Source organism: Barbus barbus (assembly GCF_936440315.1).
Source record: "Barbus barbus genome assembly, chromosome: 50".
Lineage (NCBI taxonomy): Eukaryota > Metazoa > Chordata > Actinopteri > Cypriniformes > Cyprinidae > Barbus > Barbus barbus.
Genome location: NC_136728.1, coordinates 11,693,858 through 11,716,711, shown reverse-complemented (window position 1 = coordinate 11,716,711; position 22,854 = coordinate 11,693,858). Strand labels below are relative to the sequence as shown.

General features: G+C 38.3%; 2 protein-coding genes across 4 annotated transcripts; one reads left to right on the top strand and one right to left on the bottom strand.

The window, feature by feature from the left end:
• The first annotated feature begins 1,040 nt into the window (after positions 1-1,040).
• LOC306868220 (hyaluronan and proteoglycan link protein 3-like) lies at positions 1,041-9,228 on the top strand. Of its 2 annotated transcripts, none has more exons than XM_079414303.1 (5): positions 1,041-1,312; positions 2,192-2,361; positions 4,237-4,608; positions 6,418-6,720; positions 7,202-9,228. In XM_079414303.1, exons 2-5 carry the CDS (start codon positions 2,235-2,237, stop codon positions 7,486-7,488), a joined length of 1,089 nt encoding a protein of 362 aa, XP_079270429.1. In that variant the 5' UTR covers positions 1,041-1,312; positions 2,192-2,234; the 3' UTR covers positions 7,489-9,228. The 2 variants fall into 2 exon arrangements, with proteins under 2 accessions (XP_079270429.1, XP_079270428.1); XM_079414302.1 differs by having other exon boundaries at positions 1,233-1,759.
• Positions 9,229-10,245: 1,017 nt separating this feature from the next.
• On the bottom strand, positions 10,246-22,469 carry LOC306868219 (aggrecan core protein-like). Of its 2 annotated transcripts, none has more exons than XM_079414300.1 (18): positions 22,353-22,469; positions 19,918-20,000; positions 19,451-19,834; positions 19,177-19,351; positions 18,874-19,001; positions 18,491-18,784; positions 17,953-18,249; positions 17,536-17,722; positions 17,284-17,411; positions 16,906-17,199; positions 16,722-16,817; positions 15,425-16,624; positions 15,213-15,329; positions 14,687-14,842; positions 14,515-14,597; positions 13,797-13,941; positions 12,133-12,315; positions 10,246-12,032 (listed from the first exon to the last, which is right to left on the bottom strand). In XM_079414300.1, exons 2-18 carry the CDS (start codon positions 19,991-19,993, stop codon positions 11,947-11,949), a joined length of 4,029 nt encoding a protein of 1,342 aa, XP_079270426.1. In that variant the 5' UTR covers positions 19,994-20,000; positions 22,353-22,469; the 3' UTR covers positions 10,246-11,946. The 2 variants fall into 2 exon arrangements, with proteins under 2 accessions (XP_079270426.1, XP_079270427.1); XM_079414301.1 differs by having other exon boundaries at positions 15,213-15,326.
• Positions 22,470-22,854: the final 385 nt, after the last annotated feature.

Here is a 22,854-nt window from a genome sequence, read left to right as displayed (position 1 = left end):
AAATATTAAAAAATTAAATACAAATTCTTCTGGCAAGCAGAAGAGACATCTTTCAAAAACATTAAAATATCTTACTGACTCCAAACTCTTGAATGATACATTGTCTATATTGTGTTAATTTACCTTTATGAAAGTATGACTTTTAAAATGTATTCATTTTCATTCCTTTATTTGCGTGCTATATTTAAAATCTTAAAAATTGATCATTTTCCAATAACTTTTTAAAATAAAGAGATTTTTTTAGTAACTAAAGCTGACATGTGCGTCAGGAGAATCTAAAACATTTACATCCAGCCATTTTAGACCTATTCATTTTGGGCAAACAATTAGAGTACAATGTTCTTCCAAATAACAGCTGCCAAAATCTTCTGTGAAGCCCACAGCTATTCAAAGGGTCTCTGTGTTCCTTGCCTAAGGCGACGGCTTTCATCTTGGCTGTGGGGACTAATTGACGGGGATCTTCAAATGCGTTGCTAATGTTGTGAGCATCTGTGAGAGAGGCGATGTAAATGTGCTCACTCTCGTCTTTTAAAGTGTCCATGATGTATGAAGAACAGCTCACATAGAAGTTACTTTCAAACCAAGCAGCGTTCTGTTGGTCAACATGGTGAATTCACTTGAATTCCACTTGAACACGATGTGAAAAATGCCTCCATGTGTCGATTTCTATTGAAATGACTGGATTTTGCCTGAGAGAATTCGCTGAACAAAAATAAATGTGAAAGAGAAAGGGTGGCACAGTTTGGGGTCATACTACTGAATGATTCTGTCAGTACAACATCCTGGTCCCTCCAAAGGCCACCTAACACTCTTTTCCTCTTTAAATATAGCGATTTAGAATGTACATCAACTGTATCGCTAAATAACAGGGAGAAAAGGTCAGAATTTTGGAAGAGGGAGATAAAAGATATGCTGCACAGAGGTGTGCTGACAGAGAACAACAAACGTTTGAATCCCTGGTGGTCACGAGTAAGAGGAAAATTTCACATCTGCAAGGCTATATGGCTACTTTCCTCTGCTATTGACTTTGGAAAATTAGCACACTTTGGGGGTTTTTGCTGAGGAGAAGAGGAATTTCAACCGCTGACTTTCCCATTGTAATCTTTTTTGAGACCTCGGTCAAAGGTCAAGTCATGTTTCTGGTGTGTAATTTCATATGCAGTGCTAATTTTTTGTTTTATTTTAACGCCTGTGAAAATATCCGATCATACTATTAAGAAATATTTAATTGTATAGATTTTAGGGTTTGTTTTCTACCTAAAAGGACATAATTTATAACACTCGGTGCATTCGGAATGTAAAAGAAAAATAGGTATGTGACAATCTATTATTACCAACTGTGTTATTAGGCCAGGCAGCCTCTGAGGCCATTAAGAATTGTTGTTGTTTTTTGTGACAAACCCTCGTAACAAGAGACCTGGGTGGAATATATTCTCGCTGGCACCGTGAACACAAGCTCCAGTTTCAGTTTTGGGAAATTATCAACACACACCTTATGTTGTAAAATTATACCGTGGTGATGGACGGCAGCTCTCGACTGCTTTGTAGACCCCACAATTATTATTGTTCGCGAGCTGGAGGACTTCAAAAGAGATGCCTGAGTGACTTCACCTCACGGTCCCACAATATTATTACAGCGAGAGAGAGAGAGAGAGAGAGCGAGAGAGAGAGAGAGAGAGAGAGAGCGCTATTATTCCTCACCTCGGACGATGAACTCAGTAGTTGTAGCAAACGCAGCCTGAGAAAGTATTTTACATTGGTAAGTTGCGAAAATGCTTTTATTATTTAATAAATGCGCATATTAGCAGACTCTTTGCGTGCTGCAATTAACTAGTTGACTACAACAAACGCGTTTGCGACTTTAAATCTGTGTTTTTGTGTAACTTTTTATTACTTACGTTTTACTATTGTCGTAAAACTACTTTTTATGAGGCTTAATTGTAGAGCTAGTTGTATCTTTTTGACTTTCGCTTCTGCACTCGTTTAACCAGCAAGTGAATGCAGTTCTTGTAAAGTAACAGGCTATGTGATGATAAGCCTATCTCGTTTATGGCGAGCAAGTCAAACTATTTTTTTTTTTTTAATAAATCAGACTTCAAAAGTGCTAAAAGCTAAATATATGTTGCGTTATATTTGTTTGCTGAACTCCTTGCTGATTTTTACTCATCTTGGGTTGTCTTCAAATTTGAAGGTTTCTGCTGGAAAGCTGTGGGATACAGGGAATCATCGTGAATATGTGGATTTTACGCCATCTGCTGGTGCTTTTAATGCACCTGGTCCTCGGAAGCCTTGAACAGCGATTCTCCAATGGCTATTATTATCAGGACATAGTTCATGGAAATGGAAATGGCAATGGGGAGAGTAAGTTAGCCTAATAATTTCACGATTTCATGTGTGCAAAATACAGTAGTCGACATTTGAAGCGGATCAAAAAAGTTCATCAAAGCTGTCCCAAGACAAGAGCACATTTTGGTTTTAGGTTCACTTTGATGAAAGATTTTGATCCTCTTCAAATGTTGACTTCTGTAAAAAACCAGCAAACAAAAGCTAGTTTGCTGATATAGCCTAGTATGACACGTGTAGCCAACATAGAATTAAACAAAATTCAAACTTTTGTCACTTACCATAGAATAAAATTGATATAAAATGTACATTTTTTTTAATTGTTTAAAATTATGTTATGATCTCAGTGGGAATTATAATTATATATATTTATAGTAATAATCGGTGTTGAGGACTAGTTACTTGTAACAAAATTATGTAATTGAATTACAACATAAATGTAATTGTAATCAGTTACAGTTAAGGAGAAAATTACAGTTATAAAAATGTTAACGATTACAAAGGGGGTTACATCTGAATATATTCACACACACTCACCCACATAAAGATTTAACTGATTTCTTTCATAAATTGCAGTGACTGCGCTAAAATATGAGACACCAATGTTTCAGGAGTTTAGGACACAGAACACAGATTTCATTTCCTATTTGGGTTTATGTGTATGCTTTATTTTTTAAGATCAGCTGTTTTTTCCAAGGCATTGTTAGATGCCAGTGCTACCAGTCAATGCTATACAACGATTTGATGTAAAAACATTAAAAAATGCATTACTATTAAACTATATCTTGTTGATTTTAAATCTGTATTTAACCTCGGAACAATCTTAAATTCAAAAGAAGTGTGACTAAATTCTGATTTTGTGGTGGCTGTGCTTTTAAAATTAAATTATTATAATCTTAATTCAAGTGATGAAGGATTTTGAGTGTTGAGTACTGTAATGTTTACCATGCCCGATTTAAATGTTTGAAAATGATGAACATTAAATGTTAAAAACATTATAATTTTAGAAAAGTAATCAAAAAGCAAACAAATGTAATCAGTTAGGCTACATTAAAAAAGTAATTGAAATAGTTACACTACTTATTACATTTTAAATAAGGTAACTTGTAATCTGTAACTTAACCTCTTAAGACCCTGCGGCCTCATACGAGGAAATTATATTTTAGTGAATTTCTCTGAGACTATACATGCCACAGTTTTAAGTCTGGATGCCCTGTACAGAGCACATTCAGGGCTTTACAGATATACCAAATTATTGGATGTTTCACCATAACCACTCCCTCTCCTTGGTCTTCAAAAATGTCTGAAATTAATTTAGTGACACACTTATGGAAATATGATAATATTTTGTAATTATCATTTAAATCTGTCATTCTGTTATTTGAATCATTTGAATCATTCTGTTATAACTTAGTTGAGAATCATCTTTTATACAAAGTTGGTAAAAAAAAAAAAAATTCTTAAACTAAAAATGTATTGGTGATTTTAAAAATCAATTGTTTTTGCCCATGCATGTTCATTCATGTCTTTTTAGTTTTTCAAAGAAACCGAGTCCCGATGTCCTCAAGCGAGGACATAGCATAACTTATGAATTAAATATTATTATTATTTTTACATTATTCTAAATGCTCTAAACAATTTAAAGACATGAAGAAAAAATATTTTTTTTCTCGGGTACTACATTTCCAAAGTAATTCCTTCCCAACACTGGTAATAATATAGTTTTAATATGTTAGGATGGTTGAGACATCACAAACATGTGAACTCCATCAGAAATCCATCAAACATTTCAAAGCTACTCACTTTTGCATATAACAAACAAACATAGCCTACAATAGGTAATAGCTTTACTCTGTTTGAAGAGTTATTCACTTACTTAATGTTTCTTTTTAGTCTACTTCCACAAGATCCGTCTTCACGTCGAGTCTCCTGAAGCTCTAGTGTCGGCTGTCCAGGGGAGTAACGCCACACTGCCGTGTCATTACCACTACGAGCCCGCGCTCAACGCGCCGCGCAGGACGCGCGTCAAGTGGCTCTGGCAGCCGGTGAGCGGCGAGGGACAGGAGCGGGATGTCATGGTGGCCATCGGCACACGCCACCGGAGTTACGGAGACTTCAAAGGACGAGTGCGGCTCCGCCGAAGCATCCCGGGCGATGCGTCTCTCGTTATCAACCCGCTACAATCCGACGATACCGGCCGTTACCGGTGTGAAATTATTGATGGTCTCGAGGACGAGAGTGTGACAGTGCAGCTGAAGTTTCGAGGTGCGTCACAGATCCTAAAGAAAGTGTTTTAAAGCTACCGAAACACTATAATTGTATTATTTTATGCAAGATGTAGCTAGTAGGGTATTGTATTATCAATTAGGCTATATATTGTATTAAGGGGAGACACTGCAGGTGAATAGGGTAAAAAAAAAAAATGAACTAATAGTTGTCGCCTTTCATACCTGATTGATTACATTGATAATTGTAGTTGTAATTAAGTTTTCTAAAATGTTAGGTTTAAATATGCAAATGAGGCATTATATAATGAAATATGCACTAATTTGCATAGGCCTAAATTTCTAGTACAAAAATCTAGACACTGAATGAAGTCAGTTTCAAAATTCTTGTTTAATTTTGTTTTGACATATTAGTCAAAAGTTTTTACATGAATTTTGGGTTTCTCATTTTGACACTATAATTCAGAAAATACAGACAGAAAACACTATATTTTCACAATTTTGGGGGATTGAAATCTATATAATCAAGCAAATCCCTCTGAAAACCTTCAGGATGTAGACAGGAATAAAAATGTAAAGTTTGGTGTGTGGAAGTGCTGCTAAAGTGGAGATTTATGGCTCAGTGTAAGAGAAAAAACTCATTTTGAGAAAACGGGCTTTAAAAATATGTATTGTAATTGAAATCTATTGACATAAATAGATAAAATGCTATAAAAGAAACACTTAACAGTGTCTTTAGGATGTATTCTTTCCACTAGTCTGAAAAAACACTTAATGAAAAACCAAAATGCCCAAAATCTCAAAATTGACAGGTGCATGAAAAACAATGCAGTGTCTCCCCTTAATATAGTATTTTATATGGAATTTATATAAAATGTTTGTTATCGATTTATTGTCTAACTTAGTTTTTTCAACAGCTTACATCAATTTCCAAACTTTGCCTCTTTTTCTTTCAAAACTTTACACACAAATCCAAGAATTGCACACACAAAATGTAAAATGAAGCACTGAATTCAAAATATCACAAACACATCTCTTGCAAACACCTTATAATTGGTGTAATATTATATTTTTGGATATATCATATACACACAGTCACAGTTATTCAAAATAGGACTGGGCGATATGGTCTAAGAAAAAAATCCCCGATTGATTTTATCAAAAATCCGATTTACGATTTAAATCGATTTTTTTCTCCCTACTTAAAATCAATCTGCCGATGACAAAGAAATGGTTCAAAACAAGTTTTAACTTCATTTTGTTGTGATATTCCTTTCTGGGATTTGATCTGGATTTCTCCCTTGGGGTTAAAGTGCAATTAGAAACAACAAGCTAAAAAGACAAGATGGCAGGCCCTGCAACATAACATAAAACACAAAATTATGTGATCCTTTTTGATAAGTTTTCTTTAAACACAATTTTAGCATCTTGCTATTCAGTAGATAGGAGGTAGTTCTGATAAAGTGCAAACGAAACATTCAACAGCATTAAATATCAGTGACTGTTGGTTGTTGACGAATGGTTTGCAGATGTGTGTTAAGTACTGCCGCTCCATAGTTTAAACAGTACATGCCATGGCGAATCTCGAAAGTGAAACTAAAAAGCTATCGTGCATTCAAAAGCAGCTTCAATGCCAGGCGTAATCCCTGATGCCCACAATTTTATATACAATTACCCACTGATAAAACTTGTGAGAGAAAGTATTGAAATTCACGAGCGCCAGACTAGGAGATCGGCTGAATGGATTCAAAAACAGTAAAACTCAACTGTTTAACTCTAGTGGAGTTGTAAAATGAGCCTATTTTCAACAAAATTTTGCTGTGGTGCATTGTGCTCATGTGCTCCACAGGTGTGGTATTCCCCTATTACTCCGCTAGGGGGCGGTATCTGATGAACTTTCATGAGGCTAAGGAGGCATGTGAGAAGCAGGATGCGCACCTGGCTACCTTTGAACAGCTCTACGCTGCTTGGGAGGAAGGGCTGGATTGGTGTAATGCTGGGTGGCTCATGGATGGGACGGCACAATATCCCGTCGTAGAGCCACGAGATGCTTGTGGTGGCACCGAACTGGCACCTGGTGTACGGAGCTATGGCATTCGGGACAAAAGTCTGGACCGGTTTGATGCCTTCTGCTTCACTTCGTCCATTAGAGGTAATAATGTTTGTATATATTTAGTGGAGTTTTTATATATCCTAATCTAACTTCATCTAGTCCTGGTTTATGCTGATTGGTTTCTGTGAAATTTTGTCAGACAAACAATTAAAATTTCCATAGTTGTGCTTTTAACAGGTGTTTTACATTTTTAAATCGGACAAAGATGACTTTCAGGATTACAGGATACAGTACATGTGGCTGCAATTGCTCATTCTGGAAAATGTTCCTATTTTAAAAATACCAGTTGAGGATGACAAGTTGGGTGAACCTGCCAACAAGGATTAATTATAAAATGGCCTTCTTCCTTGTTTTCATCAGTCATGCATATGTTTTAAAGCTGTTTGCCTTGATATGCCAGTTGTATTTTGATACCTTGGGTCAATTATTGGCATTCATTTCTGAGGTTGTCGTGTTTATTTTTAAGTTTTAAGTAGCCAAATATGATGTGACAAGTTACTTTGTCTTTCTTCAATGTCAGGAGAGGTCTACTTCCTGCAACATCACATCAAACTAAATTTCACAGAGGCGGTGGAGGCCTGTCAGAGCGATGGAGGTCGTATTGCTAAAGTTGGCCAGTTATATGCAGCCTGGAGGTTTGTGGGATTGGACCAGTGTGATTCAGGCTGGTTGGCTGACGGTAGTGTACGTTACCCAATCATGCAACCCAGGATGAACTGTGGTACATCAGAACCAGGGGTGCGCAGCTTTGGCTTCCTTCCGAAGCATTTAAAACATGGCGTGTATTGTTACAAAGTCCGCTGGTAAAATATACAATTCATTTTAAATGTATAAAAACTTTTGTGAAAACCAGTACTTCTTTTTCTACACTACTGATATTCAAATCATAATAATGTGTTTGTATTGTGTCTTGATTTGATTTGAAATGTCATGGAATTCCTACCAAATTTACACTGCAAAGGTGGCACAGAGGTGCTTCTGAAGTGGCATTTACACAGTTTAATGCTGCTCAGAGGTGGCATAAATGCATTTACACAGCAAATACACTTGTATGTTTGGTATTAAGAGCTGAGGTAGGTCAGAGCCTACTTTAGTTTTATGCAGCATTATGTCTTACACACAATTTTGAGCAGGCACAGAACAACTGTGTAAAGATGCCTAAAATGTTCTGTTGGAAAAATTAAATTTTGAGTGCTAACTTGGATATTTACATCTTAAAACAAAATGAAGGTTAAAACTAACTTCGTGTGGTCATCACTTTTTATATAGCATGTACAGTTCTACTATGTTTTAGGCCTAAATCCTGAAATTGGTGGTGGGTGATTCTTTAAACACTTTTATGATCTGATTGCTTGTATTATGTAGCATTTTAATGCAAATAATCAGTTAGTCGGTGCCATCTTATGCATGAATTTTTACAATTATCGGAGACGTCGTCATCCAAAAAGCCAAATTTCATGTCAATAAATATTTTTTCCTAAATAAATTATTCTGTACGTGTTTAGTCATTTCAAATGTTCAGACAACTCAGTAAATCAGTGCGTATATTTATGTTTTGGAACAAGTCAGCCTTGTCCCCGTAGATAAGCATGACATTCAGGTAAGTTTCTTATCCTGACTAGCAGAAGGCACGCCGAAGTGAGTCAGTGAAATCCCACCGCCCCGCGTCAAAGAAGTAAAACAACACACACACGGTTCAAGAGCAACTCAACAAGTTTCTCTTTAGCATTAAGCCAATTATGATTACCCCACCCTTTCCACAGGATTTCATGATCCCTTGGCGTCAAAGTTGTACCTTTATTTACACCTGCTTCCCAAACATGGATGGAAGGCGGGGGAGGAGTAGCACATGAAAAGCCAGCAGTGTTCCTCAGTCTGGCTTTTTCACTCTGCTAACTGCTCATAAAGATGCACAGTGTTGGGTAAGAGAGGTATATTCATGAGCTTTTAGGGTTTTTTTCTTTTCCCTTGAGAAAATGTCATGAAATAGGCACTGTTTTTTTTCTGTATAATCGAGGTGTTGGATGTGGAGTAATGTTGGCTCATGTCCACATGAACTTTCCTTTTTTGACCCGTCTCTCAACAATATTTGTTTGCTACTACCATGTATGTATTATATTAAAGGCGCTATGTGTATACAGTGTAAATACTTCTATGCAGTGGCCACAAAATGCATTTGGACATTTAAATGAATCATGCATCATTTATTGCAAATGCCACTTGATTTGATATATTCTATCAAAAGCAATGATGTACTTGTCTAAACACAATTTTGGTGCACAATGTACAGCACGAAAATGTAACATTTTCTAAATTTGGGATTTTTTTTTCAGGCATGGAAGCATACTGAAAATGAATGAAAGTGTATAAAAATAATAATAGAGAAGTCATGCAAATTTGTTGATATTGTTGATATTGTTTGTTCAGTCTCCATAAAATCTGTATCTATTCACAAATTATTGAAAATCTCATGGAGAAGTTATGGAAATACATTGGTCAATTTGTGGGAACCCTGAATGGAGTAAACATTAAACATAATCCTTATGATAATGTTGGGTAGAATTACTGTTTATATATTTACTAAATAGAGGCTAAGTTCCAAGCATAGGTTTATGAATGAATGATGCATTTATATAGCGCTTTATTGTGTATTGCTGTACACCCAAAGCGCTTTACAGTCATGTGGGGGGGTCTCTCTTCAACCACCACCAGTGTGCAGCATCCACTTGGATGATGCGACGGCAGCCACACTACAACAGCGCCAGTGCGCTCACCACACACAGGTGGAGAGGAGAGAGAGTCATAGAGCCAATCAAGTGTATGGGGATTATTAGGAGGCCATGATAGACAAGGGCCAGTAGAGGGAATTTGGCCAGGACACCGGGGTTACACCCCTACTCTTTACGAGAAGTGCCATGGGATTTTCAATGACCACAGAGAGTAAGGACCTCGGGTTTAACGTCTCATCCGAAAGATGGTGCTTTTTGGCAGTATAGTGTCCCCGTCACTATACTGGGGCGTTAGGACCCACACATACCACAGGGTGAGCACCCCCTGCTAGCCTCACTAACACCTCTTCCAACAGCAACCTAGTTTTCACCGGAGGTCTCCCTTCCAGGTACTGACCAGGCTCAACCCTGCTTAGCTTCAGTGGGCAACCGGTCTTGGGCTGCAGGGTGATATGGCAACATGGCTATTATCTCAACATTTCTCTTTCTCTCACACAAACTCACCATACAACCACTTAAATGTGAAGTGCGTGTTTTTTTATGCTAAAATGTTTTCCATCCCAGTTTAATATGCAGAAAGAACGACAAGTCAGTCGCTGGTAGGTGTATTTCCCAGAAAAGTGTGGCTCTGTGTGTTTAAGCATCCCCATCAGCCCGACAACAGCAACATTGAATCATCCAATAGCACACATTGTGGGCTGGACTGTCTGTTTGTTTGACTAATGGCAGAGGGAGAGAATGTTTGGAAAAGATTTTTGAAAACAGCCATTATATTGCAATCCAGTTGATGCTAGTGGCAAATAAATGACACATTTCAGCTTTAATACCACTCTCTGCTATTAAAAGGGAAAAAAAGAGACTTTATTCACACGTTTAGTCTGTTTATTTTAGGGGCACTATTAAGACAGATATGAGCTCAGTGTAGAGCTGACAGTGACGAGTGCAAAATGAATGAGAAATTGCTCTATTGGAAACAATTGACTCTGTCAATCAACATTGTGGCACACACCATGTGTGTTGACTTATTAGTATGGACTTTTAAACTCTTTTAGGCAATTTAAAAAATCCTGTCTCATTTAAAAATTTACGTTTGTCTCTATAGGCAATATTAGAGCTTAAATCTGTTATGGAGGCCAAGCCGAATCATATGAACTTGTGAATTAATAAATCTTTCTAATCTGAGTAAACATTTGTATACTATTGCAAGTTGACCTAGAATCAGAAGCAAAAAGCTGGGGAATTTATCTTTCACAGTTTCACAGAAATACAACTTGACATTTAATCTACAACAAACAACAAAACACATAAAAGGACACATCTTAATTAAAGAATTTGAAATGCTAATGTACTTGTAATGTAATTATGTCCAGCTGTGGTCATTAAAGCCTTTTGTCTTGTTCTGAACTTTATTGTTCCCCAGAGGTACTCAGACAGTATTACTTCTGTGCTATCTAATGCACAGATGTTCACATCGCATACTGTCTACCCTAAATAGTATGCCAGGTTTATCTGTGCTCTTTGGGCTAATATTGCCCACAACCCCTTGTGTCCTCCTTTGAAATTGTATAAAATAAAAAGGAATGCAAGGCCAATGTTGCCACATGTAAATGTATGAAAAGTTAAGCTAAGGTAATTATGGAGCTCGATACAAACACTTACATTCAAATGCAAACGGTATGCGACAATACTAAAAACAAAAAAATGTCCCGATACTGTTATTGTGTTTCTACATATTCAAAAATGTGCATTTTCCAATCATCAGTGTAGTACATTAAGCATGAAATAGGGGCGAAATTGGGGAGTGTAAAGGCTATGTTTATTTTGCATAATTCTACACTACCTGTACTATTGCTGCAGTATGTAGTATGTATACTGTGCAGAGTATGCAAATTTTGTCGTCGTCGCTCATATGCTGAGTAATAGGTCATGTGATGGTCATGTCAGTGCCTACCCTTTCAATTTTTTTTCATTGTAGGCAGCAAACTGTGCCATATTCACTAAGTAGTAAGCTTGTCTTCCATTCTGAACATACATAGCCACATCACAGTTTTGGATTGTGCAAATTGTTAGAGAGAAAGTGGGAAAATGTTGTTCACACAGGTAACCATTAGTGTTACTTTGTGGCCTGGAGGAAACCTTTTAAGACCTGCACTAATGGTAAAGTAAATTCCTATGCTTTGCTTTTATTTTAGGGACTAAGTGGTGATTATGTAATAATTAAAGTGAAAACTCAAGGGGGGCTCTGTGAAATTTAGTCTATTCTTTTTAGATTAGATAATCTCCTGTGGCCCAGAAGTTACGTAAACAGGAGGAATAAAATCCTATTTAAATAAACCCAGATATCTTTCTTTTCCACAAAACAGAGCTCTGAGTAGCACTTGTAAACCAATCAGCCAGACGGACTAAGTAAAGTTTGTCATTACATAAGTTATTCCCTTGTCTTTGAGATTTTTTGGGTAAACAAGGCTTCTGTACAGATGATCTTTATTAATAACAGTCCTCTGGATGTTTTGAGGTGGGGGTTTTTTTGTCTTGTTTAGAGGACTTTCCTCCATGTTCGACTAGTGACTGCTTTGGGACGTGTCTTGAGGGATCTTTTCCGTAGCCTGTTGATTGTTTTGCCTATTGAGGGAGGTAACACAAATACTTTTGTTGTTGGAACTTTACACTACAGAGCATAACATAGTAACTTTGTCATCTAGTGTGTGTGGTGTATACTTACCTCCTATGCATTCCACTTTAGGCTCATCCCACTGACCGTCAGGTAAGCAACGTACCACTGAAAGGTGGCGCTGTGTGAATCCACTGTCACACTGGTATCGAATGATGGAATTAACTGGGTAGCGATCTTTGCTGTTACCTAACATCCTAGCATTCTTCACTTCAGGAGGCGATGAACATGTGACTACAGTAAAAAAGAGTAAAACGGCAAAAACATTTCTCTTGCTATTAAAACAAGAAAAAATAAGTTCCTTTAAGTTTATAGTATTCATGGTCCATTGATACACACGTGGTCAGAATTCCTGTTTCACGGAAATATAAAGAGGAGGGAAAACAAAGTCCAAATTCCCTTAATCATCCATCACAGTGAGAAAATCCAAAGAATATATTTCTGATGTGCAGCAAAAGATAATTGAGCTTTACAAATTAGTGAAGTGGCTTTAAGATAAGAGCTAGAGCAGTGAAAATTCCCATTTCCACCATCAGGGCAATAATTAAGAATTTCCAATCAACAGAAAATATCATGAATCTGCCTGGAAGAGGATGTGTGTCTATATCGTCCTAATGCACGTTGAGGAGGAGAATTTGAGTGGCTAAAGACTCTCCAAGGACCACAGCTGGAGAATTGCAGAAAATAGTTGAGTATCGGGGTCAGAAAACCCCAAAAAATAGTCAAACAGCCCCTACATCACCACATGTTGTTCGGGAGAGTTTAAAGAAAAATTATCCTAACTCATCCAAAAGCAAACTCCAGCATATTCAGTTATCAGACACGACTGGAACTTCAAATGGTCTGGCTTCTATGGTCAGATGAAACAAAAAAATGAGCTTTTTAGCAGCAAACACTCAAGATGGGTTTGGTGAACACAAGGATAAAAAGTACCCCATGCGTACAATGAAATATACTGCTGTATTTTTGATGTTGTGGGCCTATATTTATACTGGAGGTCCTGGACATCTTGTTTAGATACATGGCATCATGGATTCTATCAAATACCAACAGATAAAAAAAAATCAATAAGTGACTGACTCTATTTGAAATCTTATGGGCCATTTTTTGATCTTCCAACCATACAATAATTCAAACACAAACCTAAAAAATAACACAAAAATGGGTCACTGAGCACAAAACCAAGTTTCTACTATGACCATTCCAGTCCTCTGTCCTGAACCCTGTAGAAAATGAGTTGGGAATGGGATGGGATGGGAATCTAAAGGATCTGGAGTGAAGAAATGGTCTCTGATCTCTTGTCAGGTGTTCTCTAACCGCATCAGGTATTATGGGAGAAAATTTAGAGCTGTTAAACTGGCAAATGGAGTTTTCAAAAAGTATTGAATAAAAGGGTACCGTTAATTGTGGCCAATGTGTAATAGAGAAAAACATTTATTTCATAATGCTATTTCCCCCCATTTTAAATTCTTATTCTCCAATAAAAGATAGATTTTTGTGAATTTATTTAAATAAAAGATCAAAAGTATTAACAATGCAGATTCATTTTCACAGCCTTCTTTGATCATATTTACCAAGGGTACCAACAATTCTGACCACGTGTGTAATTACACAAAAGTATTATTAAATAGCTATTGTGATAGGCTAATATATCATTTAGCTAATTGGGTAGGGCGGGCTTGGTGCTGAAGTTAATGTCTGTCACCTCTTCTTACCAGGTCCACTCTTGCAAGTAAAAGGAAGATGATAGTTGCAGGGTACATCATTCCACTGGCCACCCTCATGCCATATCATTACAACACAGTCTTCTCTAGTGTTGAAGTAATTATCTGGCTGATTGGGTCTCCAGTTTTCATATTCCTGCAGAGAAAGTAGCACTGGTTGAAACGGCGACTTACTGCACAACCCGGTCTCATCCCAAGTCGTCACATATTGACGCTTTGGATTTGGCGTCGCTTTTTGACGCTCAAGGTACCCCTTTAGCGTCATTTTTCGACGTGAAGGGAAGCGTCATTTTTCGGCGTCGATATGCTAACGCGCTATTGGGAATTTTATCGTCATAATAAGGTTGCCATTATTGCATATATGTAGGGGTGTGATTTTTGAATGTAAACAGTCAAAATAGTGACTTACCCAACCCTGCCCCTAAACCTACCATCTGTGAAGAAAACGCAAGATATAGGAGGCAGATGCAAGTACTGGCATAATTTTTAAAAAAATGATTAATATACGCTAAGTGTTTACTATTTAAAAAAATTACCTTCCCTTCACGTCGAAAAGTGACGCGAAAGGGGTACCTTGAGCGTCAAAAAGCGACGCAAAAACCAAGCGTCAATATGTGACGAGTTGGGATGAGACTGTGTTATACTGCAAATGCCTCAGAACACAGTCGTCGCTCAATTTGGAAAGAATCTCAGAGGAAGGTGTTCTCACCAAAGGGCTTCCATCTGTCCAGCGAAACTGATTTTGCACATCCTTGTCATTTAGTCCAAGCCATTGATAGTCACGAGCTTGATCTAGGTCGTTTAGAAATGTATAAGCACTTTCATTTAGATCAACAAGCAGGTACATGTCTTTAATTCAGATTAATTCAGATCAAACTCACTTTTTACAAACTCTTGTTCTTGTTGGGAGGATATGCTAACCAGGTGAGAGTTTAGTTCTTGACAGTGCTGCTCAGCACTGGTCCAGGTCTCACGCTCATCAAAATGGATATAACAGCTGCCCATGAACTCTATCCACCCCTCAGCACATCCCTGTACTGCTGACAACACAGAGGAGACAATGAATTTTACTAGTTTTTATTATGTGTTCTTTAAGTGTGGCTAGTTATAGAAGACTAGCAAGACTGACAGGCTCCCTACGTACTGAACAGGGTGTGTCTGTATACTTCACTTGGTAAAAAATATTCCTTTCAAATTGTCTAGAAAATCATCATTCATAAATGTACCCTACGATTTATAATTTCATGCAAGACAATAGAAAACCCTGTGAAGTTCACTTTTTTATTCCTTTACTTGCCAGTAGGAAGTAACAAGGCAGCAAGACAAAGGTGGTTAAAACTGTCCTTAAGTCACAATAAATGCATAACGTGATATGTTTGTTAAAATGCTCCATGACTTTTCACTTACGTGTTGAGCAGTTTTCCCCGCTGAATCCTAAATGACACTGACATACTGCAATGCCACCTTGTAGAGAGCATAAACCTTGACCACAGGGGTTTGGATCGCAGGGGTTAGCAGAAGCTGCTAAAGACATTTTCATCTTAATTAAAAATGTTAAAAAGTATGTTGTTGTACACCATTTAAATAACATAAAAATTATAGTTTTGCTCAGTTTTTACCATCAGTTACAGAAGGCTCCTCCATAGCTTTTGGTGTTTGTAGTAAAGCTGAAGGTGAAGTAATGAGTATAGAAGTGGTGGGTGGTGTTGTGTTCAGTGGTGACTGATCAGTCACATCAAATGCCTCAGTGATGACATTAAGTTGCTTATGTGTTTCTGGTAGAAGATCAACAGTTTCATTGACACTCCAATAATCTTCATATGAAGTACTATTAGAAAGAGATATGGAGAGGTCCTCAGCATAATGTTCTTGACTACTGCCCTCTCCACTGATCTCCACTGATCCACGACCCTGTTCTGTTCTGATTGTAGGACTAAACGTCAACTCGACCTCATCGTCCATTAGAATGACAATCTTTCCATCCTGACTCTGTATGGGGCCAGATACCTCACCTGAGGGATGACTGGTATAACCCGAAACTCCAGTAGTAGAGCCAGATCCAAAGCCAATGGCAGAGCCAGATGCAAAGTCAATGATGGTGCCAGATCCAATCGCAGAGCCAGAAGCAGAGGCAAAACCACTAACATCAGTCAATTCAAATGGAGAAACACCAGACAATTCCTGTTCTCCAGAAGGATTTGCAGTCAGATCTATCATTTCTGAGTTTATAAATGATATGCCAGAGAAGCCTGACCCACTCAATTCCTCACCACTGAAGAACCCACTTGTTCCTGAACCGCTAATTCCACTGCCAAGCCCCGATGGAAGGCTTGATTCCTCACCACTGAAGAATCCACTTGTTCCTGAACCGCTAATTCCACTGCCAATCCCCGATGGAAGGCTTGATTCCACACCACTGAAGAATTCACTTGTTCCTGAACCGCTAGATCCACTGCCAAGTCCTGATGGAAGGCCTCTAGCTCCACTTTGTTCATAAAAGAGTCCAGATTCCTCTCCAGATTCTTGGTCCCCTGATGATACTGAAGTAATGATAACACCACTGCCACTGCCACTGCCACTACCTTCTCTTGCCTCCATAGAGCTGCCTGAGGCAGAAGTCTGCCACATGAGTGTATCTGCACCTTCTTGGTACCTCACAAGGTGACCTGATCCACCACCACTTTGGCCAGAACCACTGGATATGCCACTCCCTGACATGTACCCAGAACTTGAATCAGGATCACCTGATGCTGAGCCTGAACCCGATCCAGATCCAGATCCAGACAGGTCCACAAGCAAGGGAGGGACAATTGGACGAACTGTAACACACATCACAAAGTGTTAGCATACTTAAATAAGACAATAATGTAGTAAAGATTAGCAGTAGCAAGTGGCGATATCCAACATATCTCAGACCAGGTCTCAGCAGCTCTGTTATGTCTGTCATGTTAAGATCCTTCCCCATCTTTGTAATGTTCAACATATCTTCATCAAGCAGCATAGACAGATTTGCTGAAAAATAAACAAGAATCTCCAAGATCAACACCTAGTCTTGCCTTTCATTGCAAACTCATACATACAGGCTTAAAAGCTGCTATACCTTTGATGCAATATGCATCATATCTGGAGTATGGGTTTGGGAAGCCTGTCTGGTTTGGTTGAGCATAAATAGTGTGCACTCCTGTCTTGTTTTCACCACAACCAAAGCCTGGGTTGCGGACAGGATAGCGGACACTGCGATCAGACAGCCAGCCTGGACTGCACTTATGGAAACCCTGATTCCATGAGGCGTAAAGTTCTCCAGTTGAAGCAAGAGTAGAACCCAGTTTTCTGCAATGTGCAACAGCTTCATAGTAAGTGAAGCCTGCTAATGAGCTCACATGGAAGATCTCCCCTAAAGGATAGAGACTGAACAGTGAGATCATAGAGGATAAAAAAAAGGTGTTAATTTTTATGTTATGAATTAACCTTTACTCACCCTTTATCTGGTCCATATAACAGTACACATCATACTGCTCATGTGCAGGCCTAACATTGTAAGAGCGTATGCCAGGGAGGTCCTTCTGATCTCCAGAGCACTTCTTTTGAGGATGCACAATTGGATATCTGAAAACGGTGTTGAATGCTAAATAAGGTGTCAACAATATTTAATCCAGGATTCCAGTTAATTCAACAGAAACAAATGCAGTTAGGAACATATAGGGCAGCACTTTGTAAAAAATAAGCTTACCTGACTGTCTGGTCCTGTAGCCAACCTGCACTGCATTGATGAAGGCCAGCTTCATAAGCCGTCTGAAGAAGCTCAGGGGTGGCTATGACTGCTCCCAGTTTCTGACATGCCACTTGTGCTTCCTCAAAGGTGTAAGCATAGCTTGGTCTGGAGTCAGCGCGATAGTGGAATACCACTCCCTTAGTTTCTAGGGCGAGGAAAGTTTTGGCCATATTTAAACTCTACTGTTTGCAGATGGTATTAACATCTGCTTTGAAAATCAGTTAAGACACTTTTGATTTTGTCCCTGTAACTCTTGCAGATCCTTGTTTTTGCTCAATTACTTTGGCTCAGTTACCTTCAGTGGTGTTTGGGTGTTTACACTACTAATTTGATGTGGTTTGATATCATACACTGGATCCAGTTTAGTTTACTTACCAGCAGTGACATTGTCCAAGGGAATCTCATATCTCAAGTAAGGCAGAGCCGTGGCCACATTAATAATGTCCTCCTCAACCTCAGTTATGTTGGGAGGTAAAGGTAGAGGACTTTCTATGCTTGTGCTGTTAAGAGGCTCATCTGTCACCAGCTGGCCACGGACCTCCCCTTTTGTGGTCACCTCTTCAGTATAGTCTGAAGGGCTTGAGGTGACTGTAGCCACACTGAACATGGAATCCATGGTAGTGTATATTTTAGGAAATGGTGAGGTCTTTGTTGAGACCTTATCTTCTTTTTCTGAAAAAGAATGAACAAAGTTTGTGAGAATTGACGGTCTTTTGAATCATAAGAGGACACAGACCTCCTTGAATGCCGAAGTTTGGAACAATAAAATGGTGAGTAAATAAGTTTTTTCTTTTTGTGTTTCTGTTCCTTTAGTGACATTATGATATGATTATTCTGAGGTGTGTAAATGTGAAGTGATTTAGCAAACAAAGCACAAAACAGCTCAAATATGAATTACATTCTCTGTGCTTACCTGCATAACAGATTGCATCATAGCGGGAGTCTGGGTATGGATAACCAGTCTGATTTGGAAACAGGTAAACTGTTCGCACTCCCAAAAGCCCCCCACCACACTGGGGTCGAGCTATGTTAATGGGGTACCTCACACTCCTGTCTGCTAGCCAGCCAGCATTGCACACATCCATACCAGCCTTCCATGCTAGGTAGAGTTGCCCTGTGGTTGCCAGTTGGGCTCCCAACTTTGCACACTGGTCTTCAGACTCAGCAAAGGTGAACTTCTCCACAGACATAGAGTAGAACACACTGCCTGGGTGATGATTAGAATCCATAAAGTAAAAACACAGCAAAAATGCACCAACTAGTTACATTTCAGCTTGGAAACACTGCCTGAGGTACCTGACATTTTCTCTGCAAAACAGTACACGTCATAGGTCTCATTGATGTCTCTGACTCCATATGTTCGTACCCCTGGGAAATTTTCTTTGTCTCCATAGCAAGGCTCCCTTGGCTCATGAATGGGATACCTATGGAGAATTGCATAGAATCTTATTATAGTTATAACTTAACTAAATGTTTATTAAATATATTAGTATTGTTTCCATTGTATTCACTGCGTCTTTTACACCTACTCGTGACCACCCATGTTTGTGAGTGGTTTTTATTTATGTTGTTATTAGATATTGATATTTTTCGCATTACCTCACAGTTTGGTCTGAAAGCCAACCAGCATCACATTGATGGTATCCATCATCATAGGCAGCTTGCAACTGTGCGGGAGTTGCAATAACAGCACTGTTCTGGATGCAGGCTTCCTTTGCCATCTCAAATGTCAAGGTATATCGGGTAGATATTGCTCGGTAGTGAAACACAATGCCTATAAAGATTAGACCCACTTATTTAATTCTCACTTTCAGTTATTTATATGTTTAATAAATGTGCTTTTTTGTGTCTGAACAGTTTGAAAGTGCATTACCTTGGACTTGCATTTCAACAGAATCATAGTTATCTTCAATCCCCTGCATGACCTCACAGCGGTAGGTGCCTGAGTCACTGGACTGGAGTTCTGAGATCTCAATGGTGGCATCAGTTGGCACCATGGGGTAGTTTACCATATGAACCCGGTCCACGTAGTCTGTCTCAACCTGCACCACACCCCCACTGGCAACGAGAATAAGAGATATTCTGCCCTTGTAGATGTAGCTCCACTTAATACGGTGGGGTAGTGGTCCAGTGGTTGGGGCTCCAGGGTCTTGGACAGTGTTGTCCTGGAAGTAGCAAGGTATAATCATGCTTCCCCCCAATAGGGGACGCAGTGGTGGTTCCACAGGGATACTCACACTAATGGGGCTGTCCTGATCTGTAAAACATTGCCTAATTTTATTTTGAAATTCTCTTTCACTTAAAAGCAGTAAATCTTAGCAATCTAAGAAGTTCACCTACCAGCCATGTCTCCAAACAAAATCATGCCAGAAATGGCATGGGTGTATGTATACAGCAGGAGCCAAATCAAAGACATGTTTCACCTTAGAAAAAGAGTGGATGCTTTACATTATTATATAAATAGCATCACACACATTTGACTAATATTCAACAATAATGCACTGAACTAAAGCCTAAGCAGCTAAAACCGTCAGAAAGGCTGTCAGAAAAAAAACAGCAAAAGTTATACTTTTAAGAATTGTCACAGGGATAGTACCGTTAAAGGCACAGCTTTGTTTCTAATACCCCTGTTAGAAACTTAGAGTACAACACAGATGTCCCTTTAAGACTATTGGCCCAGTAACAAGCTGTTGTACCCCTAAAGGTGTGACATGTAGGTGACACCGGACTGAGCAAATCACTCAAGTCATTCCAAAGGGAGTTTCTCCCTGTTTCTGAGGCTTTACACGGTCTGACTGAGTTACTGTACTGCTGGTGGAAATTTGGAATAGATTGGAAACATGACGTCATTAATTCACTCTCCCATTTAAATGTTCACACGTACACTCTCTTTCTCCCTGTCTCTCTCTAAAGAAGAATAGTTCACTGTTTGAGCCACAGGAAATGTCCTGGCCTTGGTAAATTGAATTTTAATCAATGGTTACAGTGAAATCTGCTTGGGAAAAAAATCTTTTTTTTCCCCAAATAAATCTATTTTCCCTGTATGATTTATAAATTCTAAAGTTCAGTTTGATAATGAGCACAGTGCATCATTCACTACTTTGCTTAGATTTTTCCCTCTTGGCTGTTGCTCAGGTTTTCTGAATCAAGCTGTTTTAAATGCACTGAGTGACTGTAGGAGACCTCCATCCTGGCACAGCCCTGAAGTAGCTTTTTATCTCCCACCTCTAATGCCTTACTTACTTCTGTTTTACTGGTTTATATGCCAGTAGGATCAGAAGTAAGAACAAAAGACCACTTCCTATACAAGTAAATGAGTGCTTAAACATGCTTTCACTGCGCTCAGAGAAAAACAGTACACGTATTTTAATATGTAATACTGTTTATTCTGTTTTTAATAGATTCTGTGCAGAAAACGTTTTTTAAATCACACACACACCAACACACATGCAAATAGTTTGTGTGTGGTGAGAAGCGCCACATTCAACATATACTTGATAGATGGAAATATGTTAACAGCTGTCTGAGGTGAGTCTCTCATGAAGACAAGATTACATTAGTCCAGAAAATAAATGATGCCAATTTCTTTTTACAACCAAAATGAACAACTGCATTTTATGAATATGAATACAAATGCTTTCTTTATAAAGTATATCTGCCTACTGGCTAACTTCTTGTGAACTGTGTCCCGCCTTCTTTAAAATGACCAGTCACATATGCCTTTCAGATGCTGTTTATGATGTCTACAGCTATATTCTGGTCTTGTCAAGCAGGGGTGGAGAGAGGACTTCCACAGTATCTCCATTCAGCCAGTGTGGTATGTTCTCTTCCCATCAGGCACAGGCCAATAAGCAGAGATCTGTTCCTGCTGTGGTCTGTGCTCATGAACGCAGACCTGCATTAAAGCCAATGTAAACACTCTGCTGTATTCCACAGGAGGCCCTAAATCACCAAAACCCCAAGAGAGCCACAGGACCAGAACACTGTCCACATTCAACACACAGAGTGGCAGGTAACTCTAATACTGTAATATGGTACGGTGAAAGTATGTTAATCATGGACATACTACATGTAATCTGTAGGCATGCATTTGATCACAGATCACGACTCGTATGCACACTTGCAATCATTTTGGAAAGATATCTTTACCTATGACACACCTTGCCTAGCCTTATCAGGAGATTTTTACATCCAAGATGAAAAGATAGAAAATAACTCATATTTAAAATGCAAATTAATAAACCTGCAACATTCATCTTGCCCTGAAATTGTATACAGAAAGAAACAATTTACTTACTCAAACACCCATGTTACTCAAACTTCAATTTAATTACTTTCCCCAAAATGAGAAAAGAATAGATGCTACCTAAAATTAAAAGGCAAGCATGCCAGTATAATATTGGTTATATATTAATAAAATCTATCCATTCATCCAGTTTAATTTGAATGTTGAATATTCAATCACTAATTCCACTAATTATTTTATTAGCATGCTTTATAAATACTGAATATTAATATTAATAAAATAATAGAATTTATAGAAAATAATAATATTAATATAACAAGTTGCTAGACATGTAACCATCAAAATTGCAAAATTCTCAACTTTAATAGACAAATGAATAAATTAAACATATGATGCATATATATATATGTATGTATTATGCCTTATGTATTTTATATATATATATATGTGTATACTGTATGTATAAATGTATTTAATAGCTTTCAAGCAATATTATAATTAACTAAAATAAATAAATTAAAAAACTTACCAAACTAGTAGTGTCCCTTCTTGTTTGCTTTTTGTAATGTCCTTGTGCCTTGCATTAATCTGTCGGCTGGGAAATTTCTAAAATCCTGTGTTTTTAGACTACTTGCCTTCCCTGTGTGAGTCAGGAGCAGAAAGGGATCTAATTCAAATTGGGAACAAGTTTAGAAAAGTGAGTGGGAGAGAGAGACAGAAAAGGGCAGAGGGAGGCAGAGAGGTGGGAGTGGGGACTATTGAGTGCCACTGAGTGGCATTTTGAATGTTCAAATCATAATTTTAAGGTAGACTGGGGTTGATAGGTTGCAGGGGTTGATTGACACATGAGTTGTAATAAGGTGCTGTCACACAAATGTAATGTTTTTGCCCTCTTTACCCACAATCATTGATTCTATAAATACATTAAAAGCTCAAGGTGTGTCAAGGTGAGGCTAACTTTTTGATTTTTATGGGCATTTTTGCTTTGATAAAAATGAACACCTTCCCCTCAGCTAAACATGTTTTTAAAG

What these genes read in the sequence shown, in the direction of transcription:
- LOC306868220 (XM_079414303.1), top strand. Translation starts at nt 2,235, where the DNA reads ATGTGGATTTTACGCCATCTGCTGGTGCTTTTAATGCACCTGGTCCTC. An exon ending in TGGAAATGGCAATGGGGAGA is followed by an intron (nt 2,362 to 4,236) that starts GTAAGTTAGCCT and finishes GTTTCTTTTTAG; the next exon opens with TCTACTTCCACAAGATCCGT. An exon ending in AGTGCAGCTGAAGTTTCGAG is followed by an intron (nt 4,609 to 6,417) that starts GTGCGTCACAGA and finishes TGTGCTCCACAG; the next exon opens with GTGTGGTATTCCCCTATTAC.
- LOC306868219 (XM_079414300.1), bottom strand. Translation starts at nt 19,993, where the DNA reads ATGTCTTTGATTTGGCTCCTGCTGTATACATACACCCATGCCATTTCT. An exon ending in CTTTCAGACCAAACTGTGAG is followed by an intron (nt 19,002 to 19,176) that starts GTAATGCGAAAA and finishes AATTCTCCATAG; the next exon opens with GTATCCCATTCATGAGCCAA. An exon ending in TAAAGTGGAATGCATAGGAG is followed by an intron (nt 12,033 to 12,132) that starts GTAAGTATACAC and finishes CTCCCTCAATAG; the next exon opens with GCAAAACAATCAACAGGCTA.